The 27504-nt window shown below is 39.9% G+C and overlaps 1 protein-coding gene across 5 annotated transcripts in view; it reads left to right on the forward strand.

Annotated features, from left to right (window-relative positions):
* lpp (LIM domain containing preferred translocation partner in lipoma) overlaps window positions 1-26536 on the forward strand; it is a 145990-nt gene extending 119454 nt beyond the window's left edge. For all 5 annotated transcript variants that reach the window (XM_026304850.1, XM_026304848.2, XM_026304853.1 and 2 more), the window contains 4 exons: window positions 4697-4866; window positions 18233-18411; window positions 20490-20610; window positions 22011-26536. In XM_026304850.1, coding sequence (XP_026160635.1) covers window positions 4697-4866; window positions 18233-18411; window positions 20490-20610; window positions 22011-22139 — 599 coding nt within the window. In that variant the 3' untranslated portion in view covers window positions 22140-26536. The remainder of the gene's footprint in view (window positions 1-4696; window positions 4867-18232; window positions 18412-20489; window positions 20611-22010) is intronic.
* The last annotated feature ends 968 nt before the right edge of the window (window positions 26537-27504 follow it).

Below are 27504 nucleotides of genomic sequence, written 5' to 3' on the forward strand. Positions count from 1 at the left end.
CAATCCCAAACAACAGCGTCTCACTGCCACTACAAATACATTAGAAATCAATTATTTATGGAACAGAGTCAGGGCCTCTTTAATCTTTTCCTTTTATCCAATTAAATTGTCTAACCATTCTAAGCCTCTATAGCTCACAGGGAATGTGTTTCTTTTTAAAAAAAAAAAAAAAAAAAAAGGGGAAGAAGAAAAGAGTTTCTCTTCAGTCCTCCTTTTGACTTTCCATGTAACAGAGAAGAGACACTTCTGAGGGTTGAAGAATGAAAGGAAAGAAAGTGAGTAAAGTGTAAATGAACTCCCCCTCCCGCCCCGTCACCATTGCATTGGTTCTAGAGGAACTATTTGAAGTTTTGATATTAAGTCTCTGGTTCCATTCCCTGCGCAAAGGGACACTGGGGAGCGGTGAGGCCTTTCATGATTCCTTTATGCCCAGCTGAAATAGTTCGAAAGTATTTGGGATCATCTCCACAGGGGTAAATATGATGTTGCTTCAATTGCTGTCCTGTATTATTCAAGAAGTCAACTGATGTAGTGTCTGAAAATTGAAAATGCTTACTTCCAATGCCGACGTGTGAAATTATTGATGTGAAGAACTGTAAAACACTGCACTTCTATTATCATACAGTAGACTGTTAGGAAAAAAAAAAAGCACAGACTGAAAAGCACCTCTTACATTTTGTGGAATAATTTTTATAATACTCACTGAAGCACACCATAGAAGAAGTACGTATACTTATATAACAGTAGGAACAGTATATTGATAATAATCAACCCTCATTTATAGCTATATTCCTTTACACCTAATAGTTATTGTAGGTAAGCCTCTACAATAATAAGATCATAGTATTGTGGTGAACTACAGAGAGGTGTTTACTATACTGTATATATGATGTGAAGGAATCATAAATCTCTCAACATAAAAGGCAATCTTTAACTGATGTCTCAGTGATCTTGAATAAAAACTACATATTTCCAGCAGTGTCAACAGAAACATATGTAAATACCAAACAAGTGAAAAGCTTCAGAGCAAAAACACAAAATACTCTGAGCTGCACACCGAAGAACCTTAAGGAGTAAACCCTGCACTGCACAGTTGTCAAAGTTATCCTGCTTCTTACTACATAAGTGGTTTTTCTTTACAATTAAAGATTATTATGTCAGTTGCAGTCGAGCTCACCTTCCTGCAGTCATAATAGACTGTCATAATGGATTGCATGGGATTGAATAGGTGTACATAATACAGGTGTTTATCACATATGTAATTGGGAATCCTAAAATCCAATAGATTTAACTCTGGCCCGTCAGACACTGCATTAATAATTGCTGTAGTATACTTTATATCCTTTTTATTCCCATAGGAACCTGTCATCTCTAGGACTACTTTTCAGACACAGTAAGCAATATAAACATGGCACCTTGGACTCTTGTGTGGAAATGTTTTTATGGACCACACAAATTTAAAAATCAACCCACCCTCTAAAACGGTGTGGTATCATCAGAGAGAAAACAAAGGCTGAGTGTCACATCTGATGTGACCTGACATATAACTTTGTCACCCCTATTACTAATTTGAGTAAAAAAAAAAAAAAAGCAAGCAGCGGTTTCAGGTCAGGTAAACCGCCTCAGATCTGCTGCTGCCAATGTGTGCATGCACTGTGGCAGGGTATGTCTGTAGGTATGAAGACAGTACATGATACATGTGTCTGTATAGACTCATCTAGATGTGTGGCATGTCTGGCGCAATCATTTTTTTCCCCCATTTGGTGTGTTTGTGTGTGTGTGTGTGTGTTGGGATAAAACGGTCTCTACTGTACACACAGTTGTGCACAAATAGCTCCTAAGGGCCCTCGCGATCACAGACTGCCAAAAGGAAAAGGATTTCCGAGAGGTTTCCTTCTCGCTATTTAAAGTGGGAGCCCTGTGGGACATGTTTGGCATTCTCATCCACTCGGTGAAGATGGCCTGTGATCTGAAGCCACTAACAGGCTCAGCATGCTGTGTCTCTGTCTCTCCCTCACTCTCTCTCCCTTTCTCTTTCCCTCTGGCTCTCTGAAGTGATTACCCTGCTTGTGATTCCACTGACACCCACATGTCCCCCCGAGAGGTGCCTTCACTAGTTTGTTTAATCTGCCTCCCTATACAGTAGGTAACGCAGCTATAATTGAGGTGTGGAAAGTGCTGTGGGAACAGACGAAACCGATAGCAGGTTTTCTGAAAACGTGCCTGCTCTATAAGTCGTCGTCTATCACAGCAGTCGCTAAATTAATGTACGAAATGCTGCTGTGATAAGAATTTTAAAACTTAAAGGTCTTCGACAGCAATCTGTTAGTCCTTTGTTTTCCCTGTTTCTATCCTGCTTCAAGAAAAGAACAAAGAAGAGAGACGGGGAAAACATGATCTCCAGAAGCCTTTAATTGTGACTAAATGACTGCATTTTGTTATTGTTATCCAGGTAAATATCAGTGGTTCTAATCAAGATTTTAAAATGTTTCTGGAAAAAGTTGTGAATCCAAGCCATTCTTTAAGCAACTTTTCTCAGTTTCCAGTGAGGCTGCTGATAAGATAATGAGTTATCTGAGATTAGAATACCATTAACAAGCCTTGCAGTCAAGCAGATATTTGATCTCAACAACATATGACTTCCAAAAGTTGTGCTGATACCTGAGACAGATTTCGCTTTACACTCTGTTTGAATTTTTGATATGAAAACAGCAAGTGGAACTGTGAAAATGCAAGCATCAGATACTCTATCTCCCTCAGTTAGTGTCTTGCCTCTGTCTGTAACACGCTTGAACTGGTCTGTTCAAAATATACAGTGTCAATCATCACCCAGATCAGCCTTTAGATGAAGCAAAAAATGAAAAAGGAACAAAAAGTGATCCATAGAACTGAACTTGAATTAATTAAATATACTGTATCGTACTTCCTCAGAGAGATTGCATCTGTCCTCAGATGTGTAAAAAATAAAACATTCTCAGATATCTTTTTAAACCCTATTATTGTAAGATACCAGTAATTAAATTGACAGTGTTATTAATTGGGTTGAAGATAACTTGCATTGAGTCGAGGACATCTTAAACTCAATTAAAGATATCTCCAACTCAATTAAAGATATCCAAATGCCATGTCCCGCAATATGCAATCAGGCTCTTTTTGGCGCAATAATATCAGTTCAGTTGTGCCCCTGTTACAAAGACTTCGTTGTACTTTTAAAGTTTTCTTTTTATCATTTACAGCTTGACTTTTTGAAATAGATGTCACAGCTTGGCAATGTATATAGTTTCTTTAATGTGGCATAATTATAGTATTTAATCCTTCCTTATCCAGTGTTTGAAATAGAAATGAAGATTAGGCACTTCCAACATCAGGAACTGAAGCATTTAAAGGGACAGCAGAACATTTCTGGAGCAAGGTAATGTGAATGCATCCCATGGCTGAACAAATATCAAGGCGGCGGCAGCCTGTCAGACAGAAATAAACAGCAGTAATTAGAGCTTGGTAACAAAACAAATAAACAAGAACATAAAATGAATGATCACTATCCACAGCAGCATTTAAGATCTTTATCTCAGTATTTCTGACGCCTCTATCGTGTAAATAATGAGCCGAAAATGTATCAACAAATTTAATAATCAATTAGACAAGGGTTATTTATGAAACAGAAACATCAGCTTCTTAAATTTTCTGATTTCCTGCTTTTCCCTCTTTATTTAATCATAAATTGAATACCTTTGAGTTTTTGACTTTGTCAAACAAAACAAGCACTTTGAAGATGTCACCTTGGGGTTCAAAAAACATCAGCATTTTTTTTTTTTGACATGTCCAATTGAGCAAAAGATAAAGTGCTGGGCTAGAGCTGTGAAGTGGAAAGAGACACTTGTATTTTTCCACTCTCTGAATGTCCTTTCAAATGTTTGCTTTCAGTAATATCTTCAGTCTCCTGAATAATATAGCAAATCTATATTAGGGTTTAACATCATGGTTTAAATTATTTTAGCTCCGTTTTTTGAGAAAACATGTTTTTAACCATCATTTTGGTGTGGCAAGTGGCTCTAATTACAACAGTAACCATGAGCCTCAGTAGCTGTTGCTGTGAAGAAGAAACCACTCAGATGGGCAAATCAAAACATCTAGTTGTTGCACAAAATGTACCACCGTAGTTAAGAAATTCATCCTAAACTGACCTAGAAATTTATCGTGAAATCGTTTAAGCCACAGAGCTGTACAGTCAGCTTTCTCAACCCGTACAGAGCAGAACTTGCAACATCTGAGTGGTAGTATAGTTACAAGCCTATTTTTCATTGTATCATTAACGAAATAGCTGCAGTACGACATTTACAGTATGAGATTTTTACCATTATGAGCATTTATATATAAAAGGAAAGAAAAATTGTTTGCAACAACCATTCATCAATCCAGCCTTTGCTTTAAGATGATGATGTGCGCGAGTCCAGGATGTTTTTCATCAAGTCAAGCTGCCTGCCATGTCATCGGAGCATCTGCCCGCGATTGGAAATGATTGTACTTTACAGCTCCTCTTCAAAATAATATACATGAGTGGGTGATTTGTTTGGAGCTTTGCTGTATTAATAGTGAGTGGTATATGACTGTGTACTAATAACTGCAATCTCACCTTAAATATCGTTGGATTTATAGTGAATCTGGGCTTAGTCTCCCATCCTCTCCCTCTGCCCAGGACGCTGCGCCAACTGTGGAGAGAACGTAGTGGGTGAAGGCACTGGCTGCACTGCCATGGACCAGGTCTTCCATGTCGACTGCTTCGTCTGCATGACCTGCAGCACCAAGCTGCGTGGCAAGCCCTTCTACGCTGTGGAGAAGAAGGCATACTGCGAGCCTTGCTATATTGTAAGTAACGTCTGCCTCTTCAAAGCCACCTGCCTCGACACCTGCTATAGGCTCACTCTGGTTATTTATGTGTTTGTGTTTCAAACATTATTAAGCCAGATGTGGGCACATTAGTAGCCCTGTGTCTGGAATATTTATATGATTTCACTTCAGCTATCACATTTTACTTCATCCAAACCCAGCGAGCTGCAATGTCTCACATATACATTTCCTCTTTTCTCTTTACTTTGTTTTTGGTCACAAACAAAAAGAACATCTGTTCATCTATCTATCTATACATATGTATACACAGTAGATAGATGGATGGATGCACAGATTAGATAGATAGATTAGCAAATTCTCTTCTCTCAATAATGGCAGGTGCAAACGTACCTGCTGTTGTGATTATCGATTTTAAAGCTGCACTTGCCAATATTTTAGTTTAACAAGTGATTTGGTGACTAGATGTTATGTAAAATGGGTTGCTGGTAGTCCATTACAAAAATCCATTACCCCAATCTGCAGTTGCTTTTCAGCTTTACAGAGCTTTTTAGTGGTTTTTTTTGGCTCGTTGTTTGGATTTTACTAAAGGTAAATAGACATCCAGCCACAGTTTGGAAACATGTTAGCCATATCAGCTTTATAGCACAATAAGATGTCAGTGTGTTGGTGTATTTTGATTTGCCCAAGTGGTCAAAAAAATCAGTTAATGCACGTTTCAGTTTGTTGTCGGTCTGTGTATATTCATGTGTTTTCATTCACAGCTAACAAACCAAACCAAATATTAGGAGCTATGAAGTAAATTAACATGTCAAATGTAACCTTGAGCAACAAATATGCGAGCCTATTGCAAACTCGTCTCGGCTACCTCATTTTAACTTAATCTGGCCTTCAACTATTTGGTAAATTTGTCATTTTGTTGGTGTCAGAGATGCAGGCATCGACTGTTTTTTAAAGTAGACAATGTTTGATATCTCTTCCTTGGTGAATTAGATGACGATTTTTAAGAACTTTGTTCCTCTAATTAGCTGTAGTTATAGCTGATGAGCAGTCAGATAGGATTTAACTACACTTAAGTAATTTAATGACTGTTAAAATCATGTTTAAACATAACATGGTCTTTATTCTGATCGTGGTTGAGTAGATTGCAGTGGGGATTTTCTGATGTTTCCTCCTTTTTAGCATTTTCAGTCACTTCTCTGACCAAAAGTTGAACAAACAGACAGTATGATTGACAGTGAGTGATCTCAGAAACCTTCATATTCCCACATGCAAAACTGTGACCTGTTAATCTGTCAGTGTTGCATAACATAAATAAATATATTTCCTTGCACAATATTGTCAAGAAAGATACAAATTCTTGCAAAACATCAAGGAAATCATTTTGCAGAAGTGTTTCCATTATTAACTTTCATTAGAATTGTTAAGTTCGTCATTAGCCCCACTACTGGAAATGACACATTTCTTATTGTCAGCAATATTGTGCATGAGATTGTAGGTAAATTCTGGAAGTTGAGACATGAAATAGCTGTGCAACGTCCTGAGCCAGTACAGTGGAAATGTTTGGTAATAGCTTTGAACTCTCTGTCACAGTCTGTCTGGACTGTGTTTTCACCATGAAATACATACTTTAGATTGTTGGGTAGAAGTTTTCAAACAGATTTGTCTTCTTCATTTTCTAAAATCTTTTATGCATACCTGCAGTTGGGTAGAAGTTTTCAAACAGATTTGTCTTCTTCATTTTCTAAAATCTTTTATGCATACCTGCAGTTTGTGTTCAGTAACACACCAGGATTTTCTGTAGTTTCCATAGGACGCATACTGTATGTTGTCAGGTGGTTATTCTCCTACATGAGAGACTTGTAAAAGCTAATGATTTTGGAGGTGTGTACCATAGCATCTCACTAGTTAATGAGGTTTTTGGTGAATGAGAAATGAAGCACCTTGATGACCTGCAGTGTAAAAAATAGTCCCTGGATATATAGATGCTTTTCAGAGAACGTCTTAGAATGAATATTATTTTTCCCTAAAGAAATTAATGAGAACAGACACTGATAGTGCAGATTATTTGCTGCTGCACATATTAATACATACATACAATTCCTTTACATCATTTTCAGGAAACAGCTTGATATGCACTTTACCCGTAAAATCTTGAATCTAAGCTACATGATGTTCAAACCAGTGGCAGGCCATCTCCTAAATCATCCCCTTTGAGTAGCACTCACTCTGATTGTAGTTGTCTTGTCTGGAAGTTCTCCAACTCTGATACATGCGCTAAAGAAGAACGGGATAATTTAAGAACTTTATTTATGCATTTCATCAGCATAAATGTTCTTCTGGCACAAGATCAAAAGGATGGGGGAAATCTGAATTTCTTAATGAAAGTAATTTCTTCTTCTTTTATTCCCATCCTCAGGGTCATACGCCTCTGTACGATTAGAGAATGAACGTGAGAGTTGAGCCTCTGAAGAGAAATGTCATATCCCACAGAGGAAGAGAAAAACTTCAAGTTAGCCTCTAAGTCTAAGTCAGTCCAGGAATCTCCAAAAGCAAATGAACATTAATAATAAGAGTTTGACTGTAGTTTCCCATGCTGTTCTTCCTCTTCAACCTGCCATATTATATTAGCAGTATACTGTGTTAAACCCATACTGACCCCCAGTTTTACCCTCTTGAAGGGGCACTAAAGGGTGATTTAGTATTGCACTTTTATGGTGTTGGAGACCTATAAGAGATATATTCACTTTCTAGTTCTAGCTTTTTCTTAAAAATGTCTAATCCCCAAGCCTGAGTTGAAATTACCCTGATGACATCACTATAAGATCATTAGGGGTAATTCTGTAGACATTCCCACCAGGAAAACAGAAGACATTAGTGATCTGTTTTCACAGGATGAGTCTGTGACTAGTAAGCTGAACTGTATCATTAATGATTATTCTCATCACTAATGTTATTGTTGATGTACTTGTAGTATGAAATAGAGTTTTCTAACACCCTCTGGCTGTGTATTACATTTGATGTAGAATATCTTACAGGTATAACAGGCGCCTGAGGAAACATAACCGTGTGTAGAATCTGTTTAATATACACAAAATCTGTTAATCCCTTTGCCAAGAGATGCAGAAAAGCATTTGTAGGCTACAGTAATTGCCATCCAATAAAGTTTTCTGCTTTGTATCAGAGTAGGAGATCAGCAGTCCCCTTAATCGAGGCTGGGACTTTACATATTCTGTGGAACAATACAGGCATTTGAATTGGCAAGATTCATCACTTCCCCAGAGTAATTTGGTTCATTCAAACTATTTGTCTAGATATTATTCATTCCTTTCAGTAATGTGCAGGAACTCACTCACGTCTGTTATCGTCACCTGTCTACTTCCTGATTTTTACAACCTGTTATCTCTCTGTCTGACCAACCTCAGGCACACTACTGGCCTGCAAATTGCAGGACAGCCATCAGCCTTTGTCCTCAGCACTTCCCTCCACAGAGGACTTATCACAAACTATTTGAATACACAGTGATGCTGATAAACTCTATAGTTGTTTAATGTCTTGTTTTGCATGATTTGTAATTGTGTTAATATGTCAACACTGGTTCACAGTTTGTTTGTCTTTTTTATTTTTCTTGTCTGATGTTTGTCAGCCTGAGGTGTCCCACAGCTTCCCCCATTCCATGTTTGCACATGATAAGACTTGAAGTATGAGCGGGTGTGCAAATGCTACCCAGCGAGCTGTCCATCATTGTTTCTGAGAGACAGCAGTTGGGCGTTGTAGTGGCACTGTTTTCCAAGAATGTTTCATGTGAAATGTTTCCCAGCAGAAAAAAAAAGCACTTCTGACTATATTTTATGTGCAAATGAGAACAAATTAATCAAAGGCCATCTGGAAATTAACAAAGGTGGATGAGAGGGAAACCCAGTGGGTCTGGACAATTTCTGATTCAGTGTATCCATATCAGTGATGTAATGCCTAGTAGAGCTGTCGTATATTGTGCCGATTACCGTATGGCAGCCTTTAAAGGAAGAGTTTTGAGATGCTTGATTGCTTTCTCACAGAGTTAGATGAGAAGATTGATGTCCTTCTCATGTCCTACACCAAAAATAAAGCTATAGCCAGTGTATGGAGCCTAGCTTAGCATAAATACTAGATACAGCTATCCTGGAACTGTCCACGATAAAGTGTATAATGAGACCACCTGTAACCATGAGCATCACCAGATCAACCAAAGCTGAAAACTGTTGTATGTCAATTCATACATGTGAAGATGATGACAGCACACTCACTCCAAAATTAGAAACATATTCAATGATATTTTGCCACAAACTTACAAAATATCCTAAAATCTAATGCCACATCCTAATATATTATCCACGACTCAGTTTTACACATTGATTTGAGACATTTTTACTACTTCACATAAACAGAGTTACAGAGAGTTCAATGGGATTATAAAAAGTCACCACATCTGCTTGAATTTGTAGTCTTAGAAATGAAGAGTAATTATCTTTCTCGTTTCACTTCAGGAAGCTTGCCTCTAACCAGTATATTAGCGAACAGAGCTGAGCATTAGGGGCTCGTCATCTATCTGATACCTTAGCTGGTCTTTGAAGAGTTTCAGTAGTGGGATTCAGTGTCACTGAGGTTAATTGCTTACACGAGGTACCATGCCTACTGTTCTTAAGTCCATTCTATGTCATCCATATCTGCCTTGTTACTACAATGGTCTTGTGAGCTTCTGCAGAACTTTTCCCCTAGTTAATTTATTTTTAAAGGGCTCTTTAGCTGCCCTGAGCTTCAGGTTCTGTGCTGGTAAACACATCCAGCCTAACTGACACCAGTGAATGGTAAAAGAATTGCAGACAATGCTCAGTTCTCTGTTTGAGGCTGAATCACATCCCGACTTTCCTGTTTATACTACCACTTCCCATGAATATAGATCATCCGAAGTGCAGCCGGTTTAAGTGTACTATAATGAGACTGATGTAGGTAACACAAGGTCATGCCGGGAGCAAAGCTTCATATTGAAAGAACAGTAATAAAGAGATAGGGATTTGCCCATACAAAAACTTAATCTTTTTCTGTGTCTTTTGACAGAATTTCAGAGACCACCAAGGTCACGAACGCCGACTTGCTTGAATATAATTATGTTCATTATCTGGTGTTGTACTATGCAATTGTTATTTAAAATAAATGGGCTTTGGTCTTATTGGCTACACTTTCCAAAAGGTTTTCCATTCTAACGTTGTAAAGGAAGAACTGCACACAGCAGCCCTGACCTGCCAGTCACCAGGAAACGTTTATGATTGACTAATGAGCTTTTACCCTCCATGTCTGCTTGTCTGTCTTAGAAAGTAGTGAGGTCAGCCTCGCTGGTCAGCCATTCACATAGTCTTTTTAATAGCTTAACTACTGGGCTGCTTTTTGTGTCTAATTAATTCTTTTTCAGCACAAACTCAGTATGAATTTCTATCAACAACTTTTCTATGGGATCCGCTGGGTAGCATTATATGTTTAAAGTGTAACTTTACCACCTTCTCACTTCTTTTAAAACAGATGTGACAATATTAGGCATTTTTAGTTTTGGGGGGAGTACTTCTTTTGTACTACTACTACTACTATTACTACTACTACTTCACACACATTTTTTAAATTATTCTATTTTGACTAAGCATCTAAGATTAGTTTGGAAAAGAATGCTTTGGTAGCACTAGGAATATCCTACAAATTTGACCAAAAGCCACCCACACACTGGCAGTTTTTAAAAAGTGTCTTCTTTGTAGAGAATCACTGAACATCTACTGTAAAATCACTTAAAATTGATCAAGGGGCAGTTGAGTTTAGCTGATAGGGACGTAGGAGTACATCAGATAACAAAGGCAGGAAACTGCTGCTCTCGTTGTGTTTGTTGAATTTTACAAGTCACTTCAAACCCAGTCATACAATCTAGATAGCAAAGGGACATTTCCAATGGTGGCACAACACCTAGAGGCGACAGGCTTATTGCCGGCTGTATCGGAGCTCCTGGTGATGGATGTCCTCCACAGCACATCATACCAGACTCTCCCACCTAACAATGGGATATCCCCAAGAGCTCCCCTAAAGCTGCTGCTGTCATTGAGAGAGGGAATATACAACACAATACATCCAATCACAGAGGATGATCTTTCATATCCAGTCACAATGATAGAGGCAGTACAGCACAGGATGTACAATCCCTGACAGTAATGTGGCTCTAATTAGAAATGACTGCACGCCACCCACACACCTGTCACTCCTCTGTGATGGATATCCAGGTAGTCAGATCCAAAGGGTTCCAGCCAGTGTGGTGAGTTTAGGGCCCACGTTTGCTCTTTGTGTGATGCTGCAGCTTGCTGTTTGCAGCTCCGCTTGTCTGCGAGCGGCTGCACAGCTGCTGCTCACGCTGGGTGAACTGACACACGCACTCTGACCAGCGACGACAGGTAGACACTCAGCCTGGTTTTACTTGCTGTTGGAATCATGCTCACAAACACACAGTCTCGCTTTCTACTGACTTTGTCATCAAATATTCATGGCTGTCTGCATTAGCTTGCAGAGTTCTAATTGAGTTCTGTATATTCAGACGTGATTAACTCGGTCTAATTCCTCAAAGGAGTGAGCCAATTAGATAGCACTTGCATGAATAGGATTTCACATCTTAGCTTGTCTCCAGACTTGCCAAGACAATTATGTGTGTGTATAATTACGCTGTACAGTGGGTGTGAAACCACTAAACTCAAGCAGGTCATTATTTCTGACCCACACTACAGGAAATGCAGCTGTCCTATCCATTACAAGCAAGAAAATGAAAAGCACAAGTGTTGTTATTAGAATACACTGTTTAGACAAGAGATAACAGAGGGATCCCAAACACCGGGCACTCTAAACCTTTGTCCTGTTTTTTGTCTAAGCCCTCCCTCCCCCTCCCCCCCAAGGAGTAAGCAGGAGAAAAATATCTGTGACCCAGTGCTGACCCACCACAATGTCACTCTAACTCATGGCATGAGAGAACTACTGCCGGGGTCTTTGTCAGTTTCTCTCTGTAACCAGAGCAGGAGACATTGCCCAGAGTCCAGAGGGGTCACATTCTGCTGCACAGCTGAATTTAAGGCAGAGAGGCAGACAGGCAGGCCGGCCACTTTCCATGAGCCATAGAGAGAGATCAGGGCCCATACTGCCACCTTTTATTCTTTGAAGAAAGGCCTGAGCAAGGCATGATCTGTGTGTCAGCCCTGTCTGTTCGTGTTGGCTTTTGCGACACTATCATGGAGCTAAAATAAGAAATCTGTATGAACAAATAAAGCAAGCACAACATAATAGTGTAACAGGATGCATGAATATTCAAATCTTCTTTGACGTTTGTTAGTTTGCGAAAACTTTTTTTTAAAGTGAAACCTGCACAGGCAGGACATCTGCAGGTGAGATGGATTCTCACCCTGGCTGAGGGGGGCTCATAAACTGTCCGGTAAGAGATATAAAATAAATGTAAAAAACAAATCAGGATAGGAGGCTCTGGCAGGTTGCCATCTCATTCCTGCACGCACTGGTCGTCTATAAGCCAGTGTGAATTTATTACACAGACAGACTGAGCTGAGCTGGTAGATCTGCACTCAGAGGATTCAGGAACGTGGCAGGTCAGAGATACAGAAACCTCTGCACACTCGTCCTGACTGACTGGCGTGCACACAGATGAGTGTCACAGACGCTCTGTCTGTGAATTATACAGCTGATAGTTTCAAGGTCACTGATCCTCAGAGTTAGCAACCCATTAGAAGAATCACTCTCCGCTGCGTGACATGCTCACTCCCACACGTAAACAAAAAACACACACACCTCAATCAACTGCATCTAGGCATCAGAAATGATGAGTGGGTGAGTTACACGGCATGCTTGTAAATGACAGGACTTTGTAAAGGAGTCAAGTCATCTTAATATATCTTCATGTGTTCATGCTGTGTCTGATGCTTAGAAACGGCACCAAAAGATGGACAGAGTCAGGATGCCAGGGAGCGGAGGTGACTGGAAAGAAATCAGCAATGAGAAATTAAATCTAAGTTGAATGTCAAGGGCTAGGGACAGAATTGTGTCGAGGGTCTCAGGTGAGAGTTGGACTGCGGAGAGGGGAAATGCCAGGGGGTCGTTCACTTGTTAACCTTCACAGGATCAGGTGGGGGAGATGGTCATGATCACTGAACTCAACCAGCTCTGAGGAGACTCAGTTCTCCACATGCACACACGCACGCAAACTCTCTCACACACACACACACACACACAGAGCTACACACAGCTACACACAGCTACACACAGACCTCTGAACCTCCGCGGCCACAGATCAGGGAAGGGCGGTGCTCCCACAATCCCTCTGCAAATGTGTGAAGATTTAAATGAGCCCCCAACCTCCCTCAGCCAAAGCAGATTTCTGGCACTTTTCACTGGCCAAAACCTCAGTGATTTGGCTTAAGGATGTGGAAAACAAGTTGGTTTTTTTTTGTGTTTTTTTTCACTCTTTAACCCCAAACATGATAATCATATCTGCTGCTATGTCAGAAGGCTTCATAACCGACTCCTAGTAGCTCAGCAAACCTCCTAACGGCTTCTAACTATTGTACATTCAATACCTGCGCCGCATTTTAAAACTAAATATGACTATGTAAATCATTCTTTCTTGATAATTTAGAACTGTGATTCATGCAGCAACATCGGTGTCTGTGAACACTGACAGAGAACACTTTTGCCAAATCTGCTTTTTAAATATGCATGAACATTAGCTGGTGGCAAGTCAGCTACTACTATAGCAACTCTGCTTCTTCCTCATGAAAGTGCTTAAAGTAACAGCAGGGATGCAAAAGTATGAACTGGGGACTGTTTTTTTCTGTGTTGACCTTTGCATTCATTGTCTGGTGTGAAGTAATTCATCCTCAGTATGATTTTGTAATTACATAGATGGAGATGAAAACAAGTGAAGCATCTCTTGTGTGTCTAAGGCATCTTAATGAAGGTTAAGTACAAATTAACGCGTTATATCTCATTCTGTCAGGAGAGCAGCAATTGCGGTTTCTCTTATCTGTCTCGTCATCACTGTGAGGTGGCCAGTCAAGGCACTGCACCCAGCCAATGAGCTAATTAGCTGCTGGTGTTAGCTTCATATTTAGTATCCAGACCCGGCCTCCAGAAACAGCACTGGGCTGTGAGGCACCTTTAGTGACCACACTGTATATTGCAACTTCCAGTATTTTCATTTGACACACACTGGCCCAAAATACTTTTTTTCCCCTACAAAGTCATTAGAGCATGAGCAGCTATAACAGTGATTTCTACTGAGCATCACGAACTGTCTAAATTAAGTCCTTGTATAAACACGATTTGATCTGTTGTTTGGAGAATATAGATGTGCATATATGAAACCAGGGGGTAGATGTCATTTTTCTCATTAGTTATTGAGTGTTTATAGAATAAGAGCAGCTTGTGTCACACTACAACACTTAAAATGTAATTAATGGGTTTTTCACCTAACAGAGACCTGTTTCTTAGCAGCTCACCATGTCTACCTGACAGCTGCTTGTATTTGTTTTTAGATAGTCATGTTTATTGGGTTTCTTATTCACACTATTTCTCACTGTTACAGTAGAATTGCTGCACAAGTCATAGTTCCTTTTTCTTTTGTATTTCCAGGTTCTTATTGTCTAAGACTTTCTGTTGTAGAAAAAAAAAAGCTACGTAATCACACATTTGTTTTGTAAAAATGATTTTCTTTTTCTCCTGCATGATTGACCCACATTAAGCAATAAAAGGGGGAGAGGCTGCTTGTCAAGGTTCATTAAGTTAACAGACACCTTCCCTTGGGAAGTAGGAAGGGTCAGTGCTTTGACTCATAGTTCACATCCAAGTCAGTATCTCTTATTCACCGCAGAGAAAACCAAACACAGCAGCAGCACTCTGCTTTGTCTTTCGAACAAGCTCTTGTTAGATTTTGCTGAGCTACCTTCAGCAGGGTGTAGTTAATTCACACAGTGTAGCCTGTAACTGACCATCACATTGGTGGACCCCCCCCCCGATACACACACACACACACACACACACACACACACACACACACACACACACACATAAATACACTGAATCAGATCATTTGTAAATTTGGCCCTCTCCGCGTTCAGTGTGCCTGCTCATAAATCGCGTGCAGTCTGACTGAACTCCAGCCTGTCTCCCGTCAGTCCGACTTGGCCACATGCAAAAAAATAACAGATAGGTATCAAATTTGTGTTTATACGGTCAGAGGAGACGGTGAACACCATAAACCTAGCAAAGTGCCACAGCAGATTTTTCAGCTCTTTACTCTTTCAACTGCAGACATGGAAAATACACATTTGTTCCAGCATTGTTTTACCCATAGCTGTGTTTTGCATTGAAATTTACTGAATTTAGTCTCAATTATCTCTAATAGTTTGACTAAGGAAGCATAAAACATTGATTTTATCATTTTATGTCTTGCCCACCTTGTTTTTACATTTTTTTAGGTCAATTTTCAAGCTAAAATGCCAAATGTTGGTTCCAGCTTCCATTCGATATTCTTCCCTTGTCCATGTTCTTGGGATTTGTTGCGTTGCTGTTGAACAACAGATGCCATTCTAGACCAAATGGCTTATTGAATTTTTGAGAAAATCTGCAGATAACTATATAAAATAATTCTAGCCTTAATTATTTAAAAATAGCATTGATTTTTTTTTTTTTTTTTTTTTTTTTTTAGAATATTGTTACTGATTTAGCTGTATAAAAACATTGTATAAAAGGGAATGCCTGAAGCACAGTGAAAATTAGCCAAATTGTCTGTTAGCATTTTTTTTTTTTAAACATAAATGTTTCAAGACTTAGTATTCTATTTTATTGGCCTTTTGATTTTTGTGACTCTGGTTCTGTCTTAGTCTGTCAGGCCTGTGTCTCATGTTCACAGCAGAGCACATGGGACCCCTTAACTCCCTGTTACATGCTTTGTTTGGCATCACACTCCTCATTCTAACAGACAGCTGTGTCAAGCGTTGTTTGGGAGCCGGTTGCTAAATAGTGGGAAGCTGGACCAGAGTGTGCGTGCATCAGTATGTTTGCTGTGAGACCATGGGAGCACTTTGTAGCAAAATGAAGCATATTACAATGGGGGGGGCGGTGGGAGGTGGGGGCACAATTGACTTTAACGCACTCCACTCACCCCTCAGTTCAGCAAGAGGCTGTCTGACCTAAATTCACTTTACCTCATCTGCCTAGACATTTGTTTAGCCTTCTGGGCAAACACTTAGAGAAATGTATGAGGGAACGGGAGAAAAAAAAAAAAAGAATACATATGCTTGAATACATCACATTTAGTGAGGAGGAAAGCGAAACTTGGATATGCACAGACATATACAGCCCTCTAGTGGCAAACTGTAAATGACGTCTGGGTGTCTTACAGAGGGAGTGTGAGGTGGTTTGCACAGAATTTCCTAAACCATCTCTGGACGTGGTACCCAGCCGCAGACCCAAACTCATGTACATTTTCTGTTTTGACATCAGGCCCTGGTTTTTGTAATAACGCTAATACATTTTACCTAATACCAAATAGGAGGAGTCACGTGTGAATAAAAAACAGACTGAGCAGAATGAATGAATTGAGGTCATAGAATCTTACCATCAGAGAGAAAGAGAGAAATTTTGTCTTTTGAGTACTGTACTCATTACAATAGCCCAGAGGAAATGTGTGCTGTGAAATCATATGCTCTAGTTAAGCTAAACAAGGGCAAGGTATTCCCACATGAAGGACAGATGAGAATAAGTAAGTGGAAATGCAGACAGATGAGAAAGAGTTGATGGTTTAGTGCTGTTTGCCCTGGTATCTAACTCAGATTCTCAGGTTGTAAATATATTTTCTCTCTCTCTCTCTCTCTCTCTCTCTCTTCTACCTCTACCTCTCTCTGTGTGCGCGTGAGGCAAACCTCAAGGGCTCAGTGCAACGAGCTCATTAAAGGCTTTATTCCACTTCCAGGATCGAGCAGGATTGCAATATGGACATTGTTTATACACAAATGTTGCCCAGGGAATAATGTTTATTTCTATTACCGTCTTGAAGGATAAAAAAAGAAAAAAAAGAAATAAGAATGCGGAGCTTGTCTGCACACATTGCTTTTCATGAAATAGTGCTTCTCCAGGAGTGCTTTGAAGAAACGGCCATTTTTCAAACCACTTCTTTCCAGCCTGGAGTCATACATCAGCTGCTCTCATCTCATGCTCTCTCACCCTCCCATGGCACATGATCTTGTTGCATGGAGGCCTGAGAAGCAAACGTCAGACACCGCATAGAATCATGTCAGGAACATTCTTGTTTCAATGAAGCTCATCCTGTAAAACTGCTTCCTTCATTAGCACGACAGGCTAGAAATGTCAGTGGACGTGCTCTGCAGCTGGACAGGAGATGGTTGGGAGTTTACCTCGGCCGAGTGGTCACAGACGTGTCATTTTAAGCGGCAGGGCCCAGCGGTGTCTCTGGGAGGCAGCCGATGATGCAGCGCAGTGTTGCTACACACCCTGAGCTGTGTTTGGAAACACTGAGGCAGCTTGCTACTACAGCGGGAGCCAATGGGAACAGCTGAACCGTGCACTCTTTAGCCCAGCCAAGCGCAGAAAGAGGGGGAGAGCAGAAACACAGAAATCCAGGAAATGCCTGAACGAGAAGCAGTGACAGCAGAGCCCATCAGCTCACACGCACAGCCACATCAGGCCGCACATTGATCACCACACATGATATATCCATCCCCCCGTAATTGCATTGCTGTTTAGAGAGGCACTCATTATTTATGAAATATTGAAATAACAAATGGCATCTCCCGGCAGATATCAAGAAGAGAGATGCCACAGATAAGTCGGAGGCAGGCAGCTGTCACGTTCCCCCGTGGGCTGCATGCCCAGTTGCCTGGCTGCAGAAAACCTGCAGTCATCACAAAGTGGAAATATTTACTGCTCACACTGTTGCATATGGGAGGATGGAGTGTGGGTGAGGGCAGCTGAAAAATGACTGTGTTTGTGTTTCGAGGGGAGCGCTAATCAGATTCCTTCAGCTTCAGAGGCATTTGAGGACAGCCCAGCTAAAGGTCCTGAGTGTGGATTTATTTGCTGCACAAGTGGGAGCACAGCCACCTGAAGTTAAAAACCACAAAGTCCAGCCTGGAGATGATGCAGAACAACCTTCCAAGTTGGCTAATGTTTGTTAGGAGACACGTTATTGAAAACAAGAACTTAAAAGGCACTTAAAGCAATGAAATCATCAGAGTCACTACATTCATCATTGGCATTGTATTGTAATCTCTTGTGTGTCTGTGGGTTTGTGTGTTTGTCTCTACAGAACACCCTTGAGACCTGCACCATCTGCAGTAAGCCCATCATGGAGCGCATCCTGCGGGCCACTGGGAAAGCCTACCACCCTCACTGCTTCACTTGTGTGGTGTGCCACCGCAGTCTGGACGGCATCCCTTTCACCGTGGATGCTTCCAACCACATCCACTGCATCGAGGACTTTCACAAGTATGTCATTTATATTTTTCATCATATTTAAAGCTGCACTCATCATTCTTTTTATATTAACAATAAGATAAATAAATACTCAGGTCACCTGTACTGACAAACCCACAAAGAATTGTGACCCAGTGCTTCTATCAAAGCTTCTATGAGTTCATTATCAACACTGCCTCAGCAGGCAAATACAAACCTGCTGATACCAACTCCCCAGCACCAAATAGCAGACAGATAAAACTAACAGCTAGATGGGGGGGTTACGTTCAGGAGTCAATGCAGACCATCTCGCTGGTCAACACTGCAAAACATTTAGCAGCTATTGAGCCAGGTATTTTTGTCAAAACAGAGCAAAATGTGTGATTGAAGCATGAATGAAAAATGAAACTGGCTGGAATCAAACGTTGAATGAATCCTAATGTTGCTGACTTTACAGTCAGCTATAGTTAGTCCGTCTCAATACAGGATCTTAGTGGTTTCTTTTCGGGACACACTGCCCGATTATCACGTGATATACAGCTGCAGACATGAATTTATTGGTAGATTCCTGTCATCGTTTCATGCTCCAATTGCATAACCGCCACCTTACCAGAAATCGTCCTTTACTCATCAACCAGAAGGGAAACAGAAGTAAAAGCTGGCTCTTGGTGTGAGTGCACAGCTTGTGCTTTGTGGAGTAGCTGCACTGGGCCATTGTTTAATTCCACATGACAAGTGTGACCTCAACAGCGCAGCCCTTTGTGTCGAGGAATAGTCACACTCTGGCCTGAGCTTTTTTTGTTTTTTTTTTTTTTTTTTTCCTTTTCTGGGTGATACTGTATGATCGTAGTTCTCCAAAGCCACACACCCCCCCCTCCCACTTCCTGTTTCTCAGGGACTGAATTAGCAAGTGGAGAAGTGTCCACCCAGCCTTCAGTCACCGAACAGGATCTGGAATCTCAGTTTGTGTTTCATATCCTTATTAATCCTATTGTTAGACAGACCTCTTCCTACTGATGGCATTTCCACAATTACTGGTTTTATATCTTGTTCTGTAATTGTTACCATAATAGTTATTTGTAAAAACCCTACAATATTTATTTGTTCCTGAACTATTCTGTTTGCGTGATATGTTTCAGAAAAAAAGAAAAATGTACCTTTTACTATCACCTCAATAGTTAAAGGTTCAGTGTGTATTATTTCTATATATATTATTTAGAATTAGCCTTTTAAATCTAGATAGGGAGCGGGTCTCCTTTCACAGATGCAGCCATGTTGTGACAGCAGGTTTCTACAGTAGCCCAGAACAGTCAAACCAAACACCTGGCTCTAGACAGGGAATCACTGCATGCTTTAAAGGTGTCAGCTGCCGTTCACAGCATTCTGCAAACTGACCAGTAGATGCCACTAAATCTTTCACGTTACACATTGTACTTTTGTGTTTTTGAACAATGCACAGACTGCACCTTTTCTTTTGTCTAAATAATTATTTCATAATGCCTTGCCACAATTGTTCTTATACATATGATAAATATTTTAATATATCACATTTTATTTACAGCTGGAAAACTGCTTAATTAATCGATTACTCCAAACTGGTGATTTGAACCTCCACGAGTCCTAAAGTAAATCTGAGAGATCATTGTGTGTTTATCAGAAAAACTGACATTAGTGGGTTAATGGGGGGTTTTTTTTCTATTTGGTTGAATTAATGAGTATAGTAAAACAAGACAAAGACACGTAGTGGGCAAATTGATTATAACTGCTAAACATACATGCTGCAATGCAGAAATGACACATGTTGTTATGTTGCCTTATTCTAGTAGTGAGGATTTGCTGTTTTTTGGCTGATTTCTTGTTGGTTTGATTTTTTTGTATTGTTTTTTTTTGCACTGTTGGCCAGGCAGGTCAAGCAATCTGAATACATCACCTGGGGCTCTAGTCGGAATCTTTTAGACATTTTAGACATGAAACAAGGAATCATTGAATCTAACAATACATATTATTTCTGAAGGTGAAACTCACATATACGGCCTCAAAAAGCTTCACTATCAAAAATACACATTATTCACTATTGTGCTGAGCTAATTTCTGTTGGTTCTCTTTAACAGGAAGTTTGCTCCACGCTGCTGTGTGTGCTCTGAGCCTATAATGCCAGCACCAGGCCAGGAGGAGACCGTCCGTATTGTGGCCCTGGACCGTGACTTCCACGTACAGTGTTACCGCTGTGAGGTATGTGCTCTATGTGGTTATCTCTCCTGGTATGTGACCTCCCTATAATATGCACTCTTATATTATGTTGAGCAGCTCCAAGTCAGAGTCATTACAGCATGTAGGGATAATGTATAATGTGCCTGCCCATTCCCCAAGTCACCTTTGCAGTGAGTTGAGTGAATCATCCCTCTCTTACCTCCCTGAAAATAACTGTCCATCTCCCCACTGCAAAGTTCATAAGCTTAACATAGTAACCAATCTGCCAGCCCCTACTCACCAGCTGATAGGCTTGGCTAAGACATTACTTGTCTGGCTAAAAGAGAAGTAACATGTCACATTGTCAAAGAGCCGTGCCAATGTGAGTACACAGTGCATTTGGCAGACATAAAGGTCAAAGAAAAGCAAAGCAGATTAGTTCAGCTGAAGGGGCTCAACAAGAGGAGAATTTTATCACCAGGGAGACATGAGTAGATGGAGTTTCAATTCTGTGTGTGTGTGTGTGTGTGTGTGTGTGTGTGTGTGTGTGTGTGTGTGTGTGTGTGTGTGTGTGTGTGTGTGCGAGAGGGAGAGATGTTGAAAATGTAACACAGCATCACAGACAACGAGAAAATAATGCCAAAGCAGTATGTGCATCTGTATTTGTTAAAATTGTCCACATGGTTTTTGTGGTTTTTACCTCCTAAAAGGCAGATGGCAATGTCATTAGTCTTAGGAATATTCAGTCATAAAGTTTAGAATCGATTAAAAGTATGTTGGGTCCTACTTTCGCAGTAGATGATTTAGGGTATCACCAGCATTATTATATTTCATTCGGAGTGGGCCATGAGTATGTGTTCCAAGTTTCATGGTAATCCAGCCAATAGTTGATGAGACATTTCACTCCACAAATGTCAACTTCATGATGGTGCTAGTAGAAAAGTCAGGGGATCACCAAAGTCAGTAGAAATTACCCTCTGGAAATCGTGAATGTGTCTACAAAACCTCATGTAGTATATAATATACAGTACTACTGGATGTACGTGCAGTATATAATTTTTCAGCCTGAACCAAAGCAGTGGATCCATAGACTAGATCAATATTGCTACTTAAAAATATTGTTAATAATAACATTTTATTGCAGTTAAAAACAAATAGCATGTTCCAAATATAAATAAAGGTTTAGCTAATTTAAGTCCTTAAGAGATGGACCTTGGCCAGACTGTAACCCAGTAAAAACAGTTTATGGCCCTAAGCTGGATGAGAACTGAAATGAGGCTTTTCTGCAGAAAGCCTCTTGTAACTTGACACTGATTTTTAAACAGCAGTACATGTCTCATTTATGGCAGGAGAACAGCGAGCACATGAAAGTGTGTGATCTGTGAGCGTGCCTAATGATGCTGTTTGTGTCTGTGGACTAACAGAGTATCTGTGTCATGCAGGACTGTGGCACTCTGCTCTCAGAGGGGGATAACCAGGGCTGCTACCCTCTGGATGGGCATGTCCTGTGCAAAAACTGTAACACCAGTCGCATCCAGACCCTGACCGCCAAGGCCACCACTGACCTCTGAGCAACCTGTCTCCTGGTCACCTCTACTGTGATAACCTGAAGCTCGCTCCCTCTTTCTGTCTCTCCATCTATCTTCTTTCTCTTGCAAACATACCCATCCACAGAAGCTTGCATTCCTCAGCATATACATATATATTCCTACATATATATATATATATCTATATATTCCCTTTCAGTAACAAGACACAGCATTAAACGTTCACCTGCATACATGTATACATTGACTCGGTACAGTCACAGCTGAACAGGCTGTGCATTAACTATGTTGCTTTTAAAGGAATAATCCAACATTTTGGGAGATATGCTTTTTTTTTTTTTTTTTTTGCTGAGACTTAGGTGACTTAGGTGTCTGCACATTAAATATGAAGCTACAGTCAGCAGGTAGTTAGCTTAGCTTAGCTTAGCTTAGCTTAGTAAGAAAAGTGCAAATGGTGAAACGTAAACCTAACCTAAACTAACTTTAGTTTCATATTTACTGTCCAGATGTGAGTAGTATATGTCTCTTCATCAACTCTCAACAAGAAAGCAAATAAACATATTTCCCAAACAAAATCACTCCACATAGCTCAGTTAACAGTTACCGTATGTCTCATCACTCACTGTTATTGTCTCATATCATTATTATTTTCACCATGGATCTGTCAGCCACAATGCACATTCATGCGTGTATGAATGCAAGCCCAGATGTTCTTCGGTGACTGGTTCTTGTGATGTAAAATGCAGCCTGACTCCACCAGAACATGAGGCAGTGAACACAAGAAAAAAACGTGAGCAAACAATATGTTGCTTATTTTATTCCTCAGTCTTTATTACACTGCAAATCCACAGAGAGTATACACAAATACGGCTAGAATCACACACTGAACAAACACCAAAGAACTGAAATAGATATTGATTTAATATTTCCTGTGTCCTTATTTTGTATGCAACTATATTAAATATTACCTACAGTGTATTTGCAGGGACCACGGGAATTCTCGATAGGCAGCTGCTGAATGCAATTCCCCTTTTATCACAATCTTTTTTTTTTTTTTTTCTTTCCAAAAGATTTTGCTTTGATGTAATCAGTAGATTAGTTTCTGTTGGCTTGAACATTACAATCGTGACATTCCATTTATATAAATACAGCCTTATATTTGAATTTAACAATAAATCTTTGAGCCGATAATTATGTAAGATTTTCCCTCATTTACCCTGCCATGGGTTCAGTCAGTGATTATATTGTAAGCAATCTGGAGAAGATAACAAATATGACATGGCTATGCAATTTTTTATTTTAATTGCATTGACACTTTATAAGAAATTTTATGAATAAGGAAATATTTTACCTGTACAGATTCAAGCATATGTGTCCTGAAAATAATCCTTTAATCAAAGCTCTGCTGTTGGTACTGTGTGACTACGTGTGTCACTGTGTTGTGTGTCAGTACTGATTGGCACTCATGTTGTGCATGTAGTGTGTGCAAAAAGCTGATGCTGACTTTTGACTTATTTTAATTATTTGTTCCATCCAAGAGTCATTGACCAGTGATTTGACAGGTCAATATAATTAGCATTGCTAGTACATTTTGATGGTATCCTGTGGAGTTTTTGACTGCCAGCAGCACTACAGTTTTTATGAGTGGGTCGCCATTCTGTTTGGAGCTTACTTACTCACAGACCCAATGTGCAGAGGTGTGGTCAGAGTGGTACAGCATTGGAACATTAAGTAGAACTCGTGTCCGTCCACAGGCTAGTGGAAAAGACGGTGAAGGTAGTAGGTATAGTAGCACCGGTTTTGTGTTTCTTTCAGTCAGCATGCTTAATGTGTTTGTGTGTAAAGGTCCATTGTCTGAAAAACTGTCCTTGGATGTGCAGTAGGCGTCATTGTGGATATGGGTGGTGAGATGATTTTACGGTATCTTGGTCATTACCAGATAACCGCATAAGTTTACAACTGCAAAGGCAGTGAAAAAGCCTATGAGCCACCAAAAACCTGCAAAAACATTGCACAAATCCGAATATTCAAACAAATCAGCTGTGCAAATGTTTAATGAGGAAGAATTTTGGACAGAAACTAATTTGTTTGCAATAAAACCTTTAAAAAGCAAAGGCAATATAATTAAGAAATACTAGTTTTCCATTTTATTAGACTGATAAGTTTAGAGTCAACTGCATAATGCAGGACAGACCATTTCCAAGGCCCTGATTACAGAGGTTGGGTGTTATTATTTTCTAAAATTCTCTTTACTTGTCTTTAGCATTTTCCTCACATATTAAGTTGTGTTTTGTGCCACTTGCATGCCAGAAAGTGATTATACAAACAAAAATAATCTCTTCATGCTGTATCTTGGTCATTAGATCAAGCTGTTCTGCAGTAATGATTTAACCAGTATAACACACTGTAAATAACCGTGCTAATAAGCCTATTAATAAATTAAGAGTAAATGGACATTTCACATTGGTCGGAGCTTTGCTGAGACACATTTTCTGCAAAACCATTTTGGCCATTTCAAATCTAAAGGAGTATTTAATATTTACTGAAAACCCAGTTAAAACTCTGCATATCTGCCTGTGTTGAGCTGATCTGCCTGTGTTGAGCTGAGGGTGAGAAGGTGGCACACTGGTTGGACAATTATTATATGGTTAGCAGACACATGCACAGTCGGAACCAGCGATACATGCCTCGGGCAGGAAGCAAGTGGAGGCCGGTCCTTGAGAAGGTTACGCAACCTAAACTCCACATCCTCAGGATTTTTCTATCAATATTCAGAGCATATATTTAAACAGGCAGTTCATTGGTCACATATTAAAACCAAAAGGCAAGACTTTTAAGTTTAAACTCAAAATACTCAAGTTTTTTGAGTTTGAGTGGGAAGAAAAATCTGAAAAAAAGAAAAACATATCATTGCAATACTGAGGCAATATTTATTAGCAACATTTGCTGTGCTTTAAGGCACCGTTCTACTGCTATTAATTTAATTAGGGACAGTGTGAGGAAGGATACAGTCATTATGAGCTGCAGATTAACATTAACGTATAAAGAGTAAATGTGCTGTCCACAGTAGCCTCTTACCAGCTACAGATCAAACATCCTTTTATTTTGTGTGGTGTGCAACACAGTCATAGGGTAGCAATGTTGTTTACAGCAGTTACATATTGTAGGTACATGTTACACACCAAAAAAAAAAGTTTTAAAGCTGCTCTAATCAATAGTTTTTATATTAATACATTGGAGATGTAATGTGAATGGGGTCATGTCTAGTGATGACCCCACAAAGAATCATCATCAGACTTTGCAGTTCCACTCAGTTCTACATCTTTAGCTTTAGCCTCTTTTAGCTCATTGTTTTGGCTCAGTCTGTCTTTTCAGCCATTGTAAAAGTCCTGATAATCCCACTGTATGTGTCATAAAATAGCAGACAGTTGGCAACTAGCGCATTAGCATAGCGTAACGTTTAGTAGCGAAAGAACCAGCTACTTCCCCTGGGAGATGAAAACAGGGAAAAAAAAGAAAATACACATTCGCAACAGGCCTGGAAATATGACTCCAAAATGTCAGCTGGATGAGTAAATAAGCAATTGTTGGCTAACACAAAGGTATTAATGTGTCTTGTACTGCCCCCATTTTACAAAACAAACAAACAAAAAAAAAAAAAAATCAATGCTGTTTTAAAGCAAATGTCATTTTCAATTGTAATCCACCAACTGCTCAGTAAACCGTAAAAGCATCATACTAATACTGAAGATCATCTTTTGCTAGTTTTAAATCAGTTAAATGAAGTATTTCAGTATTTTGTGATTGGCTTAATAGATATACCCTCGTCTGGTCCATGAGCACAGAGACTGCTGTAAGCCGTCAGTGTGCCATGAGAGCTGTATTTAAGTCTTGTGTTTACTGTGTTTTTGTGAACAGTCTGTGGACACATCACACATCTTTGTGGGAGCATATCTGACATGAACCTTCTCGAAAGGCTTGACGCTACAAATATAAAGCAAAGAGCATTTAATGATTTTTTTTTTTTTTTTTTTTTATTTGTTCAGTGTATTTGTGTTGATTTGTGTCTTTGTTCCTCCCATGTTTGTAAAAGTGCCTTCAGCGGAGCAGTATTGAATCACTATCCTGTTGCTGCGTGTTTCATATTTTTTTGCAGTGCCTTGTTTACTTGTCTTTACCAAAGTAAATAAAGAGGTTCCCTTTTGTTTGGGCCAATTCTGAATCCACACACTAGATGTTTCCATCACGTACGGTGCTTAAGCCTGCAGCAGCAGAGTCCGTGAAACTCGCCTTAAAGAGCTTGACCCTCTGTTGTTAAAGTAAAGCATCTCATCTGTTCTTGATCTTTGGAAAGGGCATGTACTCAAATGTTTGGGTTTTTTTTTTTTCTTCTTCAATAAAGGCTTTGCAATAGAATTACATAGCCGCGTCCTTGTTTGCGTTTGGTTTTGTTTGTGCAGCATTTTCTTGAGTTGCATGAGAAAATATTAAAAATCACTTCTCCTTCCAATTCAGGTAAAGCTCCATCCCCCTGTCACTGGTTAACACTTGCCCTTTAGCTCCTGATCCTTTGGATTGCCCAGGTAATGAGCTCCTTTTCTCTGTCTTCTCCTCATGCTCCCCTGAAACCTCCTGGTGACCTCCTGAGCAGCGTACCTGCAGATGAAAGAGATTTATTCCCAACAAGTATAACCCAGGGCTACACTCTCTTCAAGAGTCATTTAAAAGCCCTTCAGTGGCAGCAAATGCCCCGATTCATTTCCTCCCGTCTCATGCTGCGAGTCCCCAACCACTCTTTAGACAAATTGGAATCACCTGCTTAATAGAAATCCTACACTCTTTTAGTCTTTTGAGTGTACATCTGGGACAGCGGTTTAATTACACACAGATACATTGTGCAGTATCCTCTTTTTTTTTTTTCTTCTTGTGGTCATGATCAGCAAAAGCACTCAGTTATGAAGTATGCTTACTGCTGGGATCAGCTTGATGGAGAATAATTTAAAGACCTCCTGAAAGACTTTTTACTGTCGCCTTTCCAACACTCGCTTGATTTAATCCGTTCCATTTGTCATCTTTACTTGTGTGCTGCATATCAGCAGTAAGTCACTGAGCATTTCATTTCCTTCCTGCAGACTACTTAATTGAAACAGCAATCTGAAATGTAAGAGCAGAGAATGCACTTTCTGTGGACAAGACCAGAAGACCTGTATTATTTTAAAACAAAGAAGCCAATGAAGTGGTGGTGGAGTTTTCTGGTCACTGACGAGTGATGAACTGTGAACTGTAAAGGCCATATCCAGCCCCTTGTTTCATGGCTAGTAAACTGCAGATTTAGGCACGCCAGCAACATGGAGATTTCCTAGTAATTTCTTCCTAAATATGCTGCAGG

This window comes from Mastacembelus armatus, chromosome 4 (genome assembly GCF_900324485.2).
Source record: "Mastacembelus armatus chromosome 4, fMasArm1.2, whole genome shotgun sequence".
In the NCBI taxonomy this organism is placed as follows: Eukaryota; Metazoa; Chordata; class Actinopteri; order Synbranchiformes; family Mastacembelidae; genus Mastacembelus; species Mastacembelus armatus.